The sequence below is a fragment of the Danio rerio genome, chromosome 10 (assembly GCF_049306965.1).
Source record: "Danio rerio strain Tuebingen ecotype United States chromosome 10, GRCz12tu, whole genome shotgun sequence".
NCBI classification, from domain to species: domain Eukaryota; kingdom Metazoa; phylum Chordata; class Actinopteri; order Cypriniformes; family Danionidae; genus Danio; species Danio rerio.
Window position 1 is genome coordinate 39,604,556 of NC_133185.1, and position 18,290 is coordinate 39,622,845.

General features: G+C 36.9%; 1 protein-coding gene across 45 annotated transcripts in view; it reads left to right on the forward strand.

The window, feature by feature from the left end:
- nbeaa (neurobeachin a) overlaps nt 1-18,290 on the forward strand; it is a 340,332-nt gene that overhangs the window by 191,478 nt on the left and 130,564 nt on the right. For all 45 annotated transcript variants that reach the window (XR_012385897.1, XR_012385898.1, XR_012385900.1 and 42 more), the window contains 4 exon segments: nt 9,331-9,528; nt 11,320-11,453; nt 14,336-14,444; nt 15,539-15,691. Coding sequence is in view for 40 of the 45 variants with exons in the window: in XM_073913943.1 (XP_073770044.1) it covers nt 9,331-9,528; nt 11,320-11,453; nt 14,336-14,444; nt 15,539-15,691 (594 nt within the window). In the remaining 5 variants the exon portion in view is untranslated.

Sequence of the window (18,290 nt, forward strand, 5' to 3'; positions counted from 1 at the left end):
CTATCACATGCTGACCAGACATCTGGACTTCCTCTGGTACAGAGATCAGATCCACACCCAGACCTTCACTGACCAGCAGACAGCTTAAAGGGGTAGTTCACCCAAAAATTTTACTCGCCCTTCACTTGTTCTGAATCAGTTTGACTTACTTTCTTCTGTTTGAAGATGTTTTGAAGATCGCTGGAAACCTGTAATCACTGATGACCATAGTATTTGTTTTTTTTATATTATGTAAGTTTATGATTACTGGCTTTCAGCTTGTTTTGTGTTCAACAGAATAAAGAAACTCATAAAGGTTTGGAACCATTTGAGGGAGAGTACATAGTGAGTAAATGTCCATTATTGGGTGAACTGTCCCTTTAAGCACAAGTACGCTTCAGTTTGTATGCTAGAGATTGTGTGCAATAGAAGTGATGTACTGTAGATTGCATCATCAGCGCAGAATATGAAATGTTATTTTTGGAAGGCATAACAGGCCAAAAGCTGTGTTTATTTTAATTTTAATGAAACGAGTTAAGGGGATCACATTACTGCATAAACAAGGACAAGAGCTACACTTTAAAAATGCTTTTCTTAGTTAGTTTATGTCTGGTTTGTTGTCCAAAAATCAAACAATTCTTAAATCAAGAAGAATTTTCTCGACAAGTAAACAAGTATTGTTTTGTTTTCATAATAATATGTCAAAATTAAGTGAGTTTTATATGCCATTGTGTTAGTTAAATAATCTAATTTCCAACTGAAGACAATATTATTTCACTTAGGGCACTTGTTTTATTAAAAAACTCACTTATATTTTAGTTAATATTTCTAAAACCAAAGCAACTCCTGTCTAGGAAATACTTCTTAGTTTAAGAATTGTTTAGATTGTTGGACTAGAAATAAAACAAAAACTTTTTAAAGAGAGATCTACAGAGTGGATGGCAACATCAACAGCATGAGGTATCAAGATATTTGTGCTGCCCATTACATTACAAACCACAGGAAAGGGCGAATTCTTCACCAGGATAGCGCTCCTTCTCATACTTCAGCCTCCACATCAAAGTTCTTGAAAGCAAAGAAGGTCAAGGTGCTCCAAGATTGGCCAGACCAGTCACCTGACATGAACATTATTGAGCACGTCCGTGGTAAGATCAAGGAGGCATTGAAGATGAATCCAAAGAATCTTGATGAACTCTGGAAGTCCTGCAAGAACACTTTCTTCGTCATCTCAGATTACTTTATTAGGCATTGCAGAGATGTATGGATGCAGTCCTCCAAGCTCATGGGAGTCATACACAATATGAATTCTTTTTTCACTCACCATGACTTTATATAAATATTCTATATTTATATTACACTGTACATTATTTCAGCTAAGTGACAAGACTTTTATTTAAGCAAAGTCAGACCTTACTGTCCTCATTAAATAATTAAAAATCGAGGCATGATCATTTTATTTTGGTGAAATAAGCGTAATCTAGAGACCTTTGCCTTTCATATAAGCCACTTCTGATACTGTACCAAATGATCAACTAGAAGTCAAGTTATTATTTGCTGTTCCTAAAACTTGTATAGGTAGCAGGAATTTTGTCAGGTATGCAACTAAGAGAATACATTTTTGCAGTGCATTGTGGGAGAGTAGCTTCTAGCTTAGCTACATTTTTCAGTAGCTTGACAGTAGAGGTTTTTACGGGTACAAAAATGTGTTCTTGAACTAATAGAGACCCCGAAAATGTGCTGCACAAAACTGACCCGGACTTGTATGTTATTTGAAAATGAGACCCAATTCTGGAAAATTTCTTACATTTCTTACAAATCCCACTGCACACGATCGCCACAAATTGACAGCAAACAGCTATTAACAAGTATTAATAAGTTACGATTAAAAAAAAGTATGACTTAACCATAAAAACTCAGTATTTAAGTAGTTTCAGCTCATTATTAAATAAGTAGTTTTTTAAGTGTATATTGTGCAGCCATAATAAGTAGTACATCCCATGGCTTTCCTTTTGAAAGTTTTGGCCCCGATGCCCTAATATATGTACAATCTGCACATAGTATTCTAGTTTTATATATTGCGTATTTGTTTTTATGCATAACTCCTTGTTGAGTGTTACATTAGCAAGAAAGCACAGTACACATACAGCACACAGAGCATGCTTAACATTACGTACCAGTATGCAATGTGCTTCAATTGACCTTTATTTTCAAGGGTGACCAATCAGCCATGACTTTTAACATCTTTTCCTTGACTTCATTATTTGATCAGACCTCCAAAAAGTTGACATTTTCACACCAAACGGGATGAATAATGCAAAAAAATTGTTTTTCAAGCAGATGGTGTTTATTTCACCGTCAAGACCACTCGGGTCATGTGACAGCAGTGCAGCTGTGCTGAAGTGTTTACAGTTTCGTAGAGCAGGGGCTGAACTCAAAAGATAAGGAAATGAGCAATATTGAACACTTCTTTTACCACTTGAAGTGTAATCACAGTCTTTTACATTGTAATAACTAATCTTGGGTGGCACGGTGGCTCAGTGGTAAGCACTGTAGCCTCACAATAAGAAGGTCGCTGGTTCTAGTCCCAGCTGGGCTAGTTGGCATTTCTGTGTGGATTTTGCATGTATGTCCTGCGGTTTCCTCCTGGTTCTCTGGTTTCCCCCACAGTCCAAAGACATGTGCCATTGGTGAATTGGATTAACTAAATTGGCCAGTACTGGATTGCGGCTGGAAAGACATCCACAGGGTAAAACATATGCTGGAATAGTTGTCGGTTACTTCCGATGTGGCGACCCCTGATAAATAAGGGACGAAATGAAGGAAAATTAATAAATGAATGAATTAAAAGTGATGTCACGTCTTCGGTTTCAGGCTCAGGCTCAGGCGCACTTTGTATTAAAAAGCCCAACTGAACCATGCTCTTGCACACCTCTTCTAAACAGGCCAGGGCCGGCCAACTAAACCTCGCCTGGGCCCCGATTCAGAGCACTCACACATGTCAAACGGACTGGGAAACACGCAACCCAAGCTCATTTTGAAAACGTTGCCCCGCGGACATTTCTGGAGACCACGATTTACGTGGCCGGAGGTACGTACTGCCGCGTTTAGTTTTTCTCGAGCGAATGCTGCGGGGCGGTGTGGCGCCGCTCCACTCCTCCTATTTGCGCTCGCCGGCCGACGGCTCGCCTACAAGTGGAGGGCTTTCCTGCTGCTACCAGTTTGTCCGCTTAGCTCGCAGCGTTACGTCGGCGAAGCGGAGGCCCGGAGGAGGAGGAGCTGGCCGGGGGACGATCGAGATCAGGAATCAGAATCCGAAAAATAAGGGTGAGAACACGGCGGGATCTGAAAACGCGGTCGAAATCAAAGTCGAAGGCTTTTGCTTTTTTTTTTTTTTCTGGACAGCTTTTGCAAACCGTCGCTTGGGTTTAGGGAAGGAGGAGGAGGAAGAGGAGGGCAGCCGGATCGGCCGATTGGCCAGCCAGTCGGACGAACGGTCGCTCCACAGCGGCCTCCGGCGGCTTTTCGCGCGAACGGCGCGCGTTCCTGAGAGGCGCTCAAGATGCGAAAAAGCACGCACAGCGGCCTCTCACGGATCCGCGAAAACAAAAACCGCTCGAATACGTACCTCCCGGGACGTATTTCGCAGTCCGCAGAAACGTCCGCGGGGCTACGTTTCCACAATGAGCCCGGGTTGGAAACACGCCTGGGCATGGTTCAGATAACATATTGGGAGTGCACCCTTATTCCATTATTTATCAGGGATTGCCACAGCAGAATGAACCGCCAACTATTCCAGCATGTGTTTTATGCAGTGAATGCCCTTCCAGCCGTAACCCAGTTATGGGAAACATCCATAAACTCACACATTCACACACACACACACTCATTCATTCACTACGGACAAATTTATTTCTCCAATTTACCTATATTCACCTGTCTTTGGACTGTAGGGGAAACTGGAGTACCCGGAGGAAACCCACACAGACACAGGGAAAACATGCAAACTCCACACAAAAAATGCCAACTGACCTAGCCGGCACTCGAATCAGTGACTTTCTTGCTGTGAGGTGACAGTGCTAACCACTGAGCCACCGTGCTGCCCTAAATATATCATATTTTAACAAATATTTTAAAATACAAACATGACAAAGATAATTAAAAACAAATGTGTGGTCTAATTACTAACAGCATACACTAATTACTGCATAAAAGAACTAATACGCTAACTACTGTAATTAGCACACTGACAACAACATAGTGCTTTTTATTGCTGTTATTGTGTTTCATTTTACAGTGGTATTGGTCTTTACATGACACAAGGTAGCATAGTAATAGTCATAGTATTGTTTAATATTGTTTAATACTTACATGGCCTTATTTTCATCATCAGCAAGTTGTTCTTGAACTAATGAAAGTTCATGAAACTTTTTGAAAATATTTATTTGTTCCTATTTTCCCCGTTATTTCTGTATTTTTGTTAATTAGAGTGCTGACAGCATGCTGTGTTTTAGCTTCTCTTTGCACGCTAAAACCTCTCATGCTGTTCTTAATAATGCTCAGAAATAATGGAAGTGTGTGTGTGCGTGGGGGTCTGCTGTGTTGTGAAGTGGACACATTGGCAGCAGGTTTGAGGAAAACTGCAGTGAATCACAGCACCAGTGCAGAGGCTTAATGCGCATCGCACTGTTTTTTTGAAGAATTGCTCAGTGTGTGTGTGATTGTGTTTGTGCTGCTCCTCAGAAGGGCTGCTCTGGACTTGTCAGGCATGCCTTTTGATTGTGTGTATGTATATATATATATATATATATATATATATATATATATATATATATATATATATATATATATATATATATATATATATATATATATATATATATATATTGTGTGTGTGTGTGTATATATATATATATATATATATATATATATATATATATATATATATATATATATATATATATATATATATACAAACACACAGTTGAAGTCAAAATGATTAGCCCTCTTGTGGGGTTTTTTTCATTAATTTTCAAATATTTCCCAAATGATGTTTAACAGAGCAAGGAATTTTTTCACAGTATTTCCTATAATATTTTTTTTATTCTGCAGAAAGTCTTATTTGATTCATTTTGGCTAGAATAAAAGCAGTTTTGATTTTTTAAAAACCATTTTAAGGTCAATATTATTAGCAATATTTTTTTTTCGATTATTCACAGAACAAACCAATGTTATACAGTGATTTGCTTAATTACCCTAAGTCACCTAGTTAAGCCTTTAAATGTCACTTTAAGCTGAATACTAATATCTTGAAAAATATCTTGTCAAATATTATGTAGTTTCATCATGGCAAAGATAAAAGAATTCAGTTATGAGAAATGAGTTATTAAAACTATTATGTTTAAAAATGTGTAGAAAAAATCTTTCTGTTAAACAGAAATTGGGGAAAAAATATAAAATAATTTATTTATTTATAACTTAATAAAGTGTATTCAAAATGTACAATGTATTAAAAGTTAGATTTTTTTAATTAATTTAAAATTATAATTTTATAAAATAAACAAATAATAAAAAATAAAATAACATACAAAAATAAAACAATAAATATCTTACAAATAAATTAAAGGTAATAACACTATGTATATATATAGCATGCATATGAATAAAGCATGCACAGTGCTCAGCATATATAAGTACACCCCTCTCAAATCTATCTTTTAAATTCGTACTTTTAATTGGATGCTTTACAATATTATATTTGTGCATATAAGATTAGTCGGTATTAAAGCCAATCTGGGGCTTATCTAACAATATAACGCTCCGAAAACTAGTACACCCAAATTTATATGTTATAGAAAAATATGAAATACAAATTCAAGAATCAAGAGATGCAAAACAAATTGGGAAATTTAGTTGAAATTTTGTTGGTTGTAATTTATTTTTGGAATATTTTGCTTGAATTTAATCGGATTATCTGTTAATTTCTAAATATGTTTGGTGACTAAAATATTATTTTAATAAATATATCTGTTTAATAAATCTGTTTTGTTTAAATGCACCAAAATGCCTTTAATAACTGGGAAATGGATTCAAATATTCATTTTCAAAATGGGCTGTACTCTATTATGCTGAGCACTGTATATATGCTATACAGTATACTGGTATGTGTGTGAATGTGTGTGTGTTTACAAAAAGTTAATAAAAACAGTTTAGAGAGAAATGTAAAAATAATATAAAAAATATAACACAACAATACATTGTTTTTATTTAAATTGGTTAAAACAGAAATGATAAAAAAAATAAAACCCATTACTATAAAAATTGCATTAGTAACTAAGTTTGGCTAAAATAGCTCAGCTTTAGATTTGTGTTCCTTTAGTTTTTTAATGATCTTTTAAAGACAATATTGAGCGGTCCAGATTCAGGTTTTGTGTGCAATATAAAATATATATAAAAATATTTTAAAAATGTAAAAATTATGTGGGGTTGAGCTTGACTTTGTTTATTGGGGTTTGATTAATAATAATAATAATAATAATAATTCCTTACATATATATATCGCTTTTCTGGGCACTCAAATCGCTTTACACACATGGGGGGGAATCGCCTCATCCACCACCAGTGTGCAGCATTCACCTGGATGACGTAATGGCAGCCATGCATGAAGCCAATTATGGTATGGGGATGGTTAGGAGGCCATGATGGACAGAGGCCAGTGTTAATTGGCAAGAATGCCGGTATTAAACCCCTGCTCTTTTACGAAGGACATCCTGGGATTGTTAATGACCACAAAGTCAGGACCTCGGTTTAACATCTTATCCGAAAGACAGCTCTCACTGAGCAGTATAGAGTTCCCGTCACTGTACTGGGGCATTAGGACCCACACAGACCGCAGGCCGGGTGCCCCTTGCTGGCCTCACTAACAACACTTCTAGCAGCAACCTAGCATTCCATGTGGTCTTCCATCCAGGTACTGACCGAGCGCAGCCCTGCTTAGCTTCAGTGGGCGACCATGTGAGAATTGCAGAGAGCTAGCTGCTGGCTGATTGGTTTTAATGTCATGGCACTGGTTGATTCATTGATTGATTGGTTGATTCATTCATTCATTTTCCCTTCACTTTAGTCCCCTTTTTATCAGGGGGTTGCCACAGCGAAATAAACCGCCAACTATTCCAGCATATGTTTTACCCAGCGAATACCCTTCTAGGTGAAACCCACTAATGAGAAAAACACCCATACACTCCTATGTTTACACATACACAACAGCCAATTTAAATAATCCATTTCACCTAGAGCACATGTCTTTGGACTGTGGCGGAAAGCGAAGCACATGGAGGAAACCCACGCAAACATGGGGAGAACATGCAAACTCCACACAGAAATGCCAACTGGCCCTGGGACTCGAACCAGCGACCTTTTTGCTGTGACAGTGCTAACCACTGAGCCACCGTGCCAACCCCTGATTGGTTCATCAGCAAAGTTTTGTTTAATTATTATTTATTTGTTTATAATTTAGAGATGATGAAAGAATTGAATTGAACTTCAATTTATAAAGTGTTCGGGTCAAAAAGCTAATCAAATGGCCAAAAATCTTGTCATGCAGAGTCAGGAGATTCAGCGTGCTCTTATATAAATCCCTCCGATGAGGAGTGGCTCAGAGTGCTTTACATGAGAGAGATTTTGCAGATACATGCACATTTACACACACACATACACACACTCTCGCCTGCGCTCAGAGCCATTAGTTAAATGGCACATTTCTGCAGCCAGAGCTTCATTAAGATAATGTACACCTGTGTGTGTGTGTGTGTGTGTGTGTGTGTGTGTGTGTGTGTGTGTGTGTGTGTGTGTGTGTGTGTGTGTGTGTGTGTGTGTGTGTGTGTGTGTATGCTTCAGTAATTAATGGTTTTTATTATTGTTATTACTATTACTGTTATTATCAGTCCTCTGGGAGTCAGCCCAATCCCTGGTGCTTTACACGAGCCACTGCCAAAAGAGAAGACAAAACAAAATGCAAGGATGTTACTAGGAATGGACAATATCTTATTGTTTGCAAAACACTGGTAAAATTCTCTCCATGCTCAGAATTTTTATCCTCCCACGTTCATGACAATAAAGCCTTCCAACTGGAAGTGAATCTGTCAGGCCTGTATTGTGTGACAAAAAATAAAAGTAATAAAACAATCTGACATCATTTTACTCTAAATTCACTTTGGTCTTGACTTTTATTTGTGACCAGACGTGGTACCCAGCCGGGCACCTTGATGTCAAAACCACATTTTTAATTTTAATTAAAGTAAAGATAGTACTTCAATCTGAAGATGAAGAACTTTATTGTCTCTCGATAGATATTAATTTACATCATTAATATTGATATGCACTCTCTGGCCACTTTATTATAGTTGAAGTCAGAATTATTAGCCCCCTTTTTGATTTTTTTTTCTTTCTTTAATATTTCCTAAATTATGTTTAAAAGAGCAAGGAAATTTTCACAGTATGTCTGATAATATTTTTTCTTCTGGAGAAAGACTTATTTGTTTTATCTCGGCCAGAATAAAAGCAGTTTTTAATTTTTTAGAAAACATTTTTGGGACAAAATTATTAGCCCCTTTAAGCATTTTTTTTTCCAATAGTCTAAAGAACAAACCATCATTATACAATAACGTGCCTAATTACCCTAACCTGCCTAGTTCACTTTATTAACCCAGTTAAGCCTTTAAATGTCACTTTAAGCTGTATAGAAATGTCTTGAAAAATATCAAGTAAAATTTTATTTACTGTCATCATGACAAAGATAAAATAAATCAGTTATTAGAAATGAATTATTAAAACTATTATGCTCAGAAATGTGCTGTAACAATCTTCCCTCCATTAAACAGAAATTGGGGAAAAAAATAAACAAGGGCGCAAATAATTCAAGGGGGGCTAATAATTCTGACTTCAACTGTATTTATATCTATATATGTATATATATATACACACACACACACACACACATACATATATATTAAAGTTCATATCGTTCACTATAAAAATGTTGCTGAAGGTGAAGGGATAGTTTACTCAAAAATGAAAATTTACTCACTCTCAACTGGTTCCAGTGGAGTTTTTTTTATTCTGTTGAACACAAAAGAAGATATTGAAGAATGCTTGAAACCTGTAACCATTGATTTTAAGTTGAATCAAATGAACTTTACAAGAGACTTCAGCTTACACAAAATTAAAGCTTCTAGCATCAAGTAAAATTTGCATAACTTAGCATATTAAAGACAACAGGTTAAAGTAACATCAAAATCATGAATTTTTACTGTGGTTTACTCATTTTTAATCTTGCTTGCTTTTTTGTCTTCTCAGAGCACGTTTAAGTTCAAGTCAGAAAGCGACATCCACCTGGCTGAGCACCATAAGCAGGTTCTGTATGATGGCAAGTTGGCCAGCAGCATCTCCTTCACCTACAATGCTAAAGCCACCGACGCGCAGCTCTGTCTGGAGTCCTCGCCCAGAGAAAACGCCTCCATATTTGTGCACTCGCCACACGCCCTCATGCTCCAGGTCAGATTGTTATTCCTGTATATGTGTATGGTGAAACCAGAGCCATCGTTACTTTGTATACAAGTGCTATTATTGTTAAACATAAGTTCAGGAAAAAAAATCAGGAAGGCCATTCCAGAGCGGAAACAAAAAGTCCAATATTGATTGAAGAATAATAAAAAGAAAAACTTTATAATACTACAATTCCGAAAAAAAAAATGTATTATATCTAGCACGTTTTCATTTGTGTAGCAAGCAAAACTTCTCATAATGTGCAATATTTTATTCATGCAAGTATTGCTGGTCTCGCTCTCTCATGCACTTTGTCCTAAAGCGGCTACTGCATGCTCAGTGGTTGGCCAGCGTTGTGCAGGAATTACACTTATTACTAAGCCATTTTTACATGCTATTTCAGACTAAATATTCAGAGTAGCATGGTACGTAAACAATATAGGGAGCAGGTTTTCATAGTTCAAAAATTAACCAATGTAAATATAAAACTAACTTCACCTCAGTAAAGCAGGCTAGGCAGAATAGCGCTATTTACTAATGTTTTGTTGTTAAACTGAATAAAAATCTACATTATCTATGCCGTAAAAGGTCTCTTATGAAACTGAAAAGGTCTTTACCGGAAGATTTCAGTGGCTGAACAACACTTCTGTGCATATAACCCCTTCGTAACAACACAATCTACATCACCTCTGCGTGACTAAAATACTTTTAAAACAATACAATGCCTTTCTAACAGAAATACTTTAGCCATAGTGTCGTCCTTGCTCCAGCATGCAAAAGTTATCCAATATTGATTCAGGATTTTAAAAAGTTTTGATTCAGCATTTGTTTTTACCGCTGTCACTCTCTCTCTCTCGTGTGCACGTCATGAACGCAGTGCAAACAGTGGATCTGCATGAATGGCTGCAGATGTACAAATCTACATTTACAAACATTAATAAACATTTTTAGTTATAAATATAAAAATACATATAAACACATTTAAATCGTTTACTTTAATCATTACTATTAGAATGTGCAGAGACTTTCAACCAGCACAACTGGTTGATTTGTGGATTTCTTGGAAACAATTTTATTTGGTCTTAAAGTGTTCTTAAGGCCGATTTATACTTTGAAGTCAATTGCACATGGATGGTCCAGTGGTGCCTTTGATGCGCATCTCTTAATAAACATAACTACATGTCGCAGTGCTCTGATTACGCGGCTTGACGAGAGTGGGTGGGGCAGAGAGCAGTGGGAGGTAAACAAGGTCGGTGGTGGGGGGGTTTAACAAGTGTCAAGTCCCATGGAGCAGCTACAGGTGGATACTTTTGTTTTGTGTTTACTTTATGATTAAACTTGTTCCACGTTTGCTGGCTTCTAAGAAACTCCACTGCCAGCTAGCGTTTTGGAAGTGTTATTGTCAGAGCAACATAAACAGAATGCAGAAGTATAAATTTACGGTTACCTGTAAGGCATACACTGTGTATTACGTTGATTACTTCATGCAGAAGTAGAATTCAGCCTTTATATTTGCTCTCTTACAACCTACAGAAACCTTGATATTGTGACAGAAGAATAGATGCATTTACCTCACCAATATGAGTTTCAAAATTGACTATCACAACTAAATCTAACTGGCCATCTCAATTAAATGGTGTAGCATTCATCTGATTTTGATCACATAGCTGATTATAATAGACAGTACTTTTTTATAGTGTATATATTATGCATTATGACCATCTATAAAGGGTTTCCTTAAAACAATCTGGACTACTTTTCTGATTAGATGTTTTACATACTGTATGTGTGTGTGTGCAGGATGTCAAGGCCATCGTCACTCACTCCATCCACAGCGCCATCCACTCTATTGGAGGAATCCAGGTCCTCTTCCCGCTCTTCTCACAGCTGGACTACAGGCAACCCAACGACAGCCCTGTGGAGACGACCGTCTGGTGAGCATCAACCATCCAGACGCACATCAACTCAGCTAAATTTAGAACCGCAACATACAGAGTTCATTCCTGCTTCACTTTTATATCTAATCATTTGCATTTATGTCTTAAAGGGCCATGAAACCCCCTCGTTTCAGCAGGGTGTTTTCACACCTCTACTTTGGAAAAAGTCAGAAAAGTGGGCGTGTCCAGCTCTGTTTAGGGGGGAGTGTCGAAGGAACTAAAGTGGGATGGTGTGGGAGTGTCTATTTGTGCACGCGCGAGTTTCAGAGTCAAAATACACACCCACACAGACAGAAGAAGTGTTTAACCTACATGGACATCTGTAGTTGAATTATTTGCCAAATTATTTAATGTTGGACTTTAACTGCAGTTTGGCTCTTTCATTCAGGGAATTCATTCATGCCCCTCGCGACAAACGAGATATTTGATTCGAGGAACTGCTGCAAGCGTGTATTTTTCATGCAATGTTTGCATGAAAGCACGGCGAATGAGAGAAAAAAAAAAACTCCCCATTTCCCGGAAACTTAAGGCAGGTAGCATCAGAAAGCCGAATGTGTTATTCCGGTCACAAAATGCGGTGCTAACATTTCTGCACTCAGTGCAATAGTTAACTTAATTCGATACGAACAAACTGAATAAACAAAGAGCACTGGTCGCTCACTTACCAAATCTGTAGAGACAGGACAATCACCAGCAACTAGAGCCGCGTCTTTATGGAGAGAATACTACAAGCAAATCCAGATTTCAGCGTTTGCAGATGAGAACAGCTCTCAGGTAAACAATAATCCTCCTTAGACACGTAAGTTAAGTTATTGTTGTCGAGCGTCGCGTACACTGTTAATCCAGACGTGATCCAGATAAGCTCTCACAGAGAGAAAATGAAAACGAAACTTAACGGCAGCAAACTATAAAAGCAACACTTCACGCTTGTTTTGCCAACACAACGTGGCGTCTTTGTGGTGTAAACACGGTGACACAAATGAATATTAATGAAGTTGCACAGAAGAGCGCGCTGATTGGTTTGAACCAAGCCTTACTCATGCATTAATGTATCACACTGTAAGACGTAATAAGACTCACTCAGGCACAGACACCCAGTCTGCACGCTGGAATACACGCTATTATGTCATGACCGTGACGCAGCTTCAAAAATTCGTTTCAAACAGGAAGTACGAATTTGCTTGAAATAACGCAAAAACAACCAATTTACACTTTTTAGTGAAATATAGGTGTCCTAATAGTGTTTTTAGCAGTGTGGAACACATATACGACTGTCAACAGCTCAAAAAATGTGTTTTGGTGTTTCGTGACCCTTTAAAAACAAATGTTCTGGCTTTCCTACTGCACTCGACTTCTCCATTTTAGGCTTATACACAGGTACAGAGAATACACTACAGTTTAATGTACTTGCTATTCATAGGTACAATGTGACGTCACACAATGTGCGGCTGCCATTTTTGTGAGTGAACTGTACTAAACTATCAATCTGCTGTGATGCTCAAATAGCTGATGTTATGTTGCTTCAATAGCACCAGTAAGGTTAATACTAGACTAGTTCAGCAGCAAACCTTTTTATTAAACCTGTTATTGGGAAACCTGTTTGAAAACAGTCAATTCGCATGCCCTCTTCTAGTTTTGCTGCCATAATGTAGACTAAACGCAAGTCAGTCACCGTCAGCGGCGTGCCATGAATTATAAATGGAATCTGTCGTTCTCGGATGGAAATAGAGCGTGACTGAGAGTACGCAGGATTTCGAGAGAGTCATGACATTTGTGTTTTAGGCTTATACACAGGTACAGAGAATACACTACAGTTTAATGTACTTGCTATTCATAGGTACAATGTGACGTCACACAATGTGCGGCTGCCATTTTTGTGAGTGAACTGTACTAAACTATCAATCTGCTGTGATGCTCAAATAGCTGATGTTATGTTGCTTCAATAGCACCAGTAAGGTTAATACTAGACTAGTTCAGCAGCAAACCTTTTTATTAAACCTGTTATTGGGAAACCTGTTTGAAAACAGTCAATTCGCATGCCCTCTTCTAGTTTTGCTGCCATAATGTAGACTAAACGCAAGTCAGTCACCGTCAGCGGCGTGCCATGAATTATAAATGGAATCTGTCGTTCTCGGATGGAAATAGAGCGTGACTGAGAGTACGCAGGATTTCGAGAGAGTCATGACATTTGTGTTGGAGCGGATAGAGGAATGATGGGAGGCTGGTTTGGCCGTAGCCTCATTTCTCAGGTCACCGTGATGCGGCTTGGAGCTCGCAGGCGCGGTGAGTAGATTAGAGATGAGCAGTGAGCTGGCAGGCATAATCAGCGGAGCAGAGATCTGTGGGGTATCGATCAGTGGTAATGCTGCCCACTGGGGTTTAGCGTCTAAGGGAAGAGGAGCGAGGTCATGGCCCATTCGTCCACTTGTGGCAGTTCAGATGTCAAGAAAAACACTCTGAGCTTTTTTCGTCTGCAACATCATTTAAGAAGGCCAAGGCGTAATTCTAAACCATCATTGTCTGTGTGTGCGTGCGTGCGTGCGTGTGTGTGTAATATTATGCAATTATTTTCCTTGTCCCTTAACATTTTGTTATCTAAACATCCTATTGACCCTTTTCACAAGACTGTTATGATGGTCATCAGCATCTTAAATTAGATATTTTAAAAAACCTATGACTATTTATATGTATTTATGTAGGTATAATGTCATCTTTGCATCAAATTACATAAGACAAATGACCACTTGTGCAAGGCCTTTGAAATGCAGTGTAACAGTGGGCTGTTTTTGTATTTCTGTAGTAATTGATTGTATCCCGATCCTATTATTTCACACATGAAGGTCTTTAAAGTATTTTAATTTATTTATTTTTGCTTGCAGTGCAACTCTCCTTGCATTCTTAGTGGAGTTGTTGAAGAGTTCAGTAGCCATGCAGGAGCAGATGTTGGGCGGGAAAGGCTTTCTGGTCATTGGTTATTTGCTGGAAAAGGTAAGTCATCCACTCATTTTTACTTTTAGCCTATTTGTTAAAAATGAGTATCTCTTTGGCCAGAACGGTCTGACTGAAACTGCTCATGTTCTACTACTAAAAAAAGTTGTCGACAATTACTGTTTCCAAATTGTATAAACTAGTGGTGCGTCTAGGCTGGAACTAAAGCCAAAAGTCCAGTATGCAATCGGCCTAAAAAATAATAACAAAATATGAGTAAACTCCATTTTGAAAATGAACATTTTTATCCATTTCTCAGTGAATATGGGTTATGTATATTGGTGCATTTGAACAAAGCTGATTTATTATACAGATATATTTATTAAAATAATCTTTAAGTTACCGAACATCTTTAGAAATAGAAAGATTATACATTTAATTTCATGCAAAATATCGGAAAAAACATTACAAATTACACAATTTAACCAAACTTTATATATATATATATTTATTTATTTATTTATTGACATTTTTTAATAAAAATTTGTATTTATTTATTTTTTCATTAAATTAAAAAAAAAATAGTGCAAATAAAAAAAAAAATTGTGCAAATAGTGCTTTATTCACAAATTATTTATGAAGTATTCAGATATTTCATAAATTTGGGTGGTTACATTTTCTTTTTCCTAGCCATATCTTGAAGGGAATGTACAGATATGTGTATACAACATGCATATCTTTACAAACCCTTCGAGATATGGCTAGAAAAAAGAAATATTGACGAAATATTATGACCTTGCTATTCTGTCCTCATCTTTTTTTGTTGTCGTTTTTTCTAGTTTTAGTTTCAAATATATGTAAAACAGATCATATTGTACAAACATTAAAAGACATTTTTTTACTTACCCAAAATTAAACAAAGAAAAACATATCAAAAAGATTTTAAAAAATGCAACTACTGTAAGAAAACGAAGGTAGACATTCTGTCCTCATCCTCTGTATCCATCCATCCATCCATCCATCCATCCATCCATCCATCCATCCATCCATCCATCCATCCATCCATCCATCCATCCATCCTTTCAGTTAATAAAAGTGTCTAAACCTTTAAACACTTTGTCTGTCTGACGCCTGCCTCTCTCTCTCTCCATCAGTCTTCTCGGGTTCACATCACCAGGGCAGTTTTGGAGCAGTTTCTGTCTTTTGCCAAGTATCTCGATGGTTTGACTCACGGAGCTCCTTTACTGAAGCAGCTCTGCGACCACGTGCTGTTTAACGCTGCCATCTGGATCCACACACCAGCTAAGGTGAGGTCACCTGCTAAAGGGCAAAACAAAGATACACATCTGTCCAGTGTTTTTAATGGTCCCGTGAAGTGCTTTAAAATTAGCATTTTAGTTCGATGTGTGACTTGATTTGAATTTGAATATTAAAATAGGGGAAGGCAAAGAGTAGCCCCTTCCTCTTTTAAAAATCAGCCAATAGCATTTAGTTTTTATCACAGCTCTACTGTGTTGAGATCATATAGCAATAGTATCTTGGCGGGGCATGTTGGATAGTAGAGAGCATGTGATTGGGCAAAAGATTTGACTAGATACTGAAGTATGAGGTGACAAAAAAAAAAAAAAACAGTGACTGCAAGCTTTGGATGTTTATATCTTCTAAATGTGGCTTTTTTTGTAGCTCACTAGATTGTAGGTATGCTTAAGACGCTTGCAAATCTAAAAAAAACTTTATTTTGATTTCACAGGGATGTTTCATAAAAAAAAAAAAAAAAAAAAAAAAAACAAAGAGATCACTGGAATTTGATGATGATCCAAATTACTCATAGTTAATTTAACAGATTTAATTAAGGAACAATTGATGATGAACTGTAAATTATTAAATACAAAGAACCATTGAACTGTTTACAAATGATCTGTTACAAAGCGGGCGCTGTCAACAAACATGCAGATCCAAATGCAGTTTATTAAATGCAAAGTCGCACAGGCAATGGTCAAAACAGGAGCATAAAGAAAAACTTTTAAACATGGTCAAGATACAGACGAGAGGTCAGGCTAGGCAGCAAAGAATCAAAATGATAAAACAAGGCAAAGGACTTAGACAAAGAAACACTTTGTGGTGTTCCAAACTAACAAGACTCAGCAATGTGTGTGAGAATGTGATGTATATTTATGGTGTGTGTGAGGTTCATGATGGGATTTAAAGTCCAGTTCCTTAACAGATTTGTATTTCCCCAGCGATCTCCAACTGCTAGATTGCTGACACAATCTTCAATTATGATCAATTTTGTTGTTAATTAATTGTAGTTTCCAATCTTATCGCTGACAACTGTTGAATGTAGCATGCTTGTATTTTACAGAATTTTTTCATAAGTTTTTCCACATGAAAAAATACAATAGTAAAGTGTATTATACTGTACATATAATAGTATTTACAACTCTTTGTTAATGCTGCAGCATACTGTTATATCAACTACAGGGAACTGATAAACTGTAACAAATGCTGCTATATACTTCAGTTCTTACTACAGTAAACTGTGGTGTATTGTAGTATAATATAGCCTATATTTGTAGAAAACGATAGTATGGGCCATGTGTTTGTATATTTGTTTGTGTTGTAGTTGTTGAGTTACTATAGCATCTACAAAATATTTCTCAACAGATTAATTCAAGTACTTTGCTGTAGTATAGTTCAAAAACACTAGAATATTCACTCTAAATTACTATACTATTTATTTCCATTTATATTGATATGAAGATCAATATATTTAGATAATTTTTTAGCAAGAGAAACAAGTGCAAGTTCTATGCAATACACTACCTGACAGAAGTCTCTTCACTTATCCAAGTTTTAGAAACAACAAATAATAACTTGACTTCTAGTTGATCATTTGGTACAGTAGCAGAAGTGGCTTATATGAAAGGCAAAGGCCTCTAGATTATTCTTATTTACCAAAATAAAATGTGATCAGGCCTTGATTTTTTATTATTTAATTAGGACAGTAAGGTCTGAATTTGCTTAGACAAAAGTCTTGTCACTTAAAAATATTATGTTTCTGGAGTATTTAATTATTGTTTTTGTTGGCTGGAGTTAAAAAATATTTTCTCCAGTCAAGCTCGAAATTATTCATACCGTACCATATTTATTCCTTTAATAGGCAAAAGTTTCTAGATATTCTACTTTTTTTTTTTTTTTTTTACCATAATAAAATATGATCATGCCTTGATTTTTCATTATTTAATTAGGACAGTAAGGTCTGACTTTGCTTAGACAAAAGTCATGTCACTTAACAGAAATAATGTACAGTATAGAATATAAAGTCATGCTGAAGTGGAAAAAGAATGAAGATTGTGTATGACTCCCATGAGCTTAGAGGACTGCATCCATACATCTCTGCAATGACTCAAATAACTTATTAATAAAGTCATTTGGAACAGCAAAGAAAGTGTTCTTGCAGGACTCCCAGAGTTCATCAAGATTCTTTGGATTTATCTTTAATGCCTCCTCCTTTATCCTAACCTAGACTTGCTCAATAATGTTCATGTCTGGTGATTGGGCTGGCCAATCCTGGAGCACATTAAGCTTCTTTGCTTTCAGGAGCTTTGATGTGGAGGCTGAAGCATGAGGAGCGCTATCCTGCTGAAGAATTTGCTCCTCCTGTGGTTTTGTAATGTAATGGGCAGCACAAATGTCTTCATACCTCAGGATGTTGATGTTGCCATCCACTCTGCAGATCCCTCGCACACCCCCATACTGAATGTAACCCCAAACCATGATTTTTCTTTCAACAAACTTGACTGATATCTGTGAGAATCTTGCGTTCATACAGGTTCCAAAAGGTCTTGTGTTGTATTTGTGATGATTGGGATGCAGTTAGACAGATTATTCAACAGAAAAATCTAC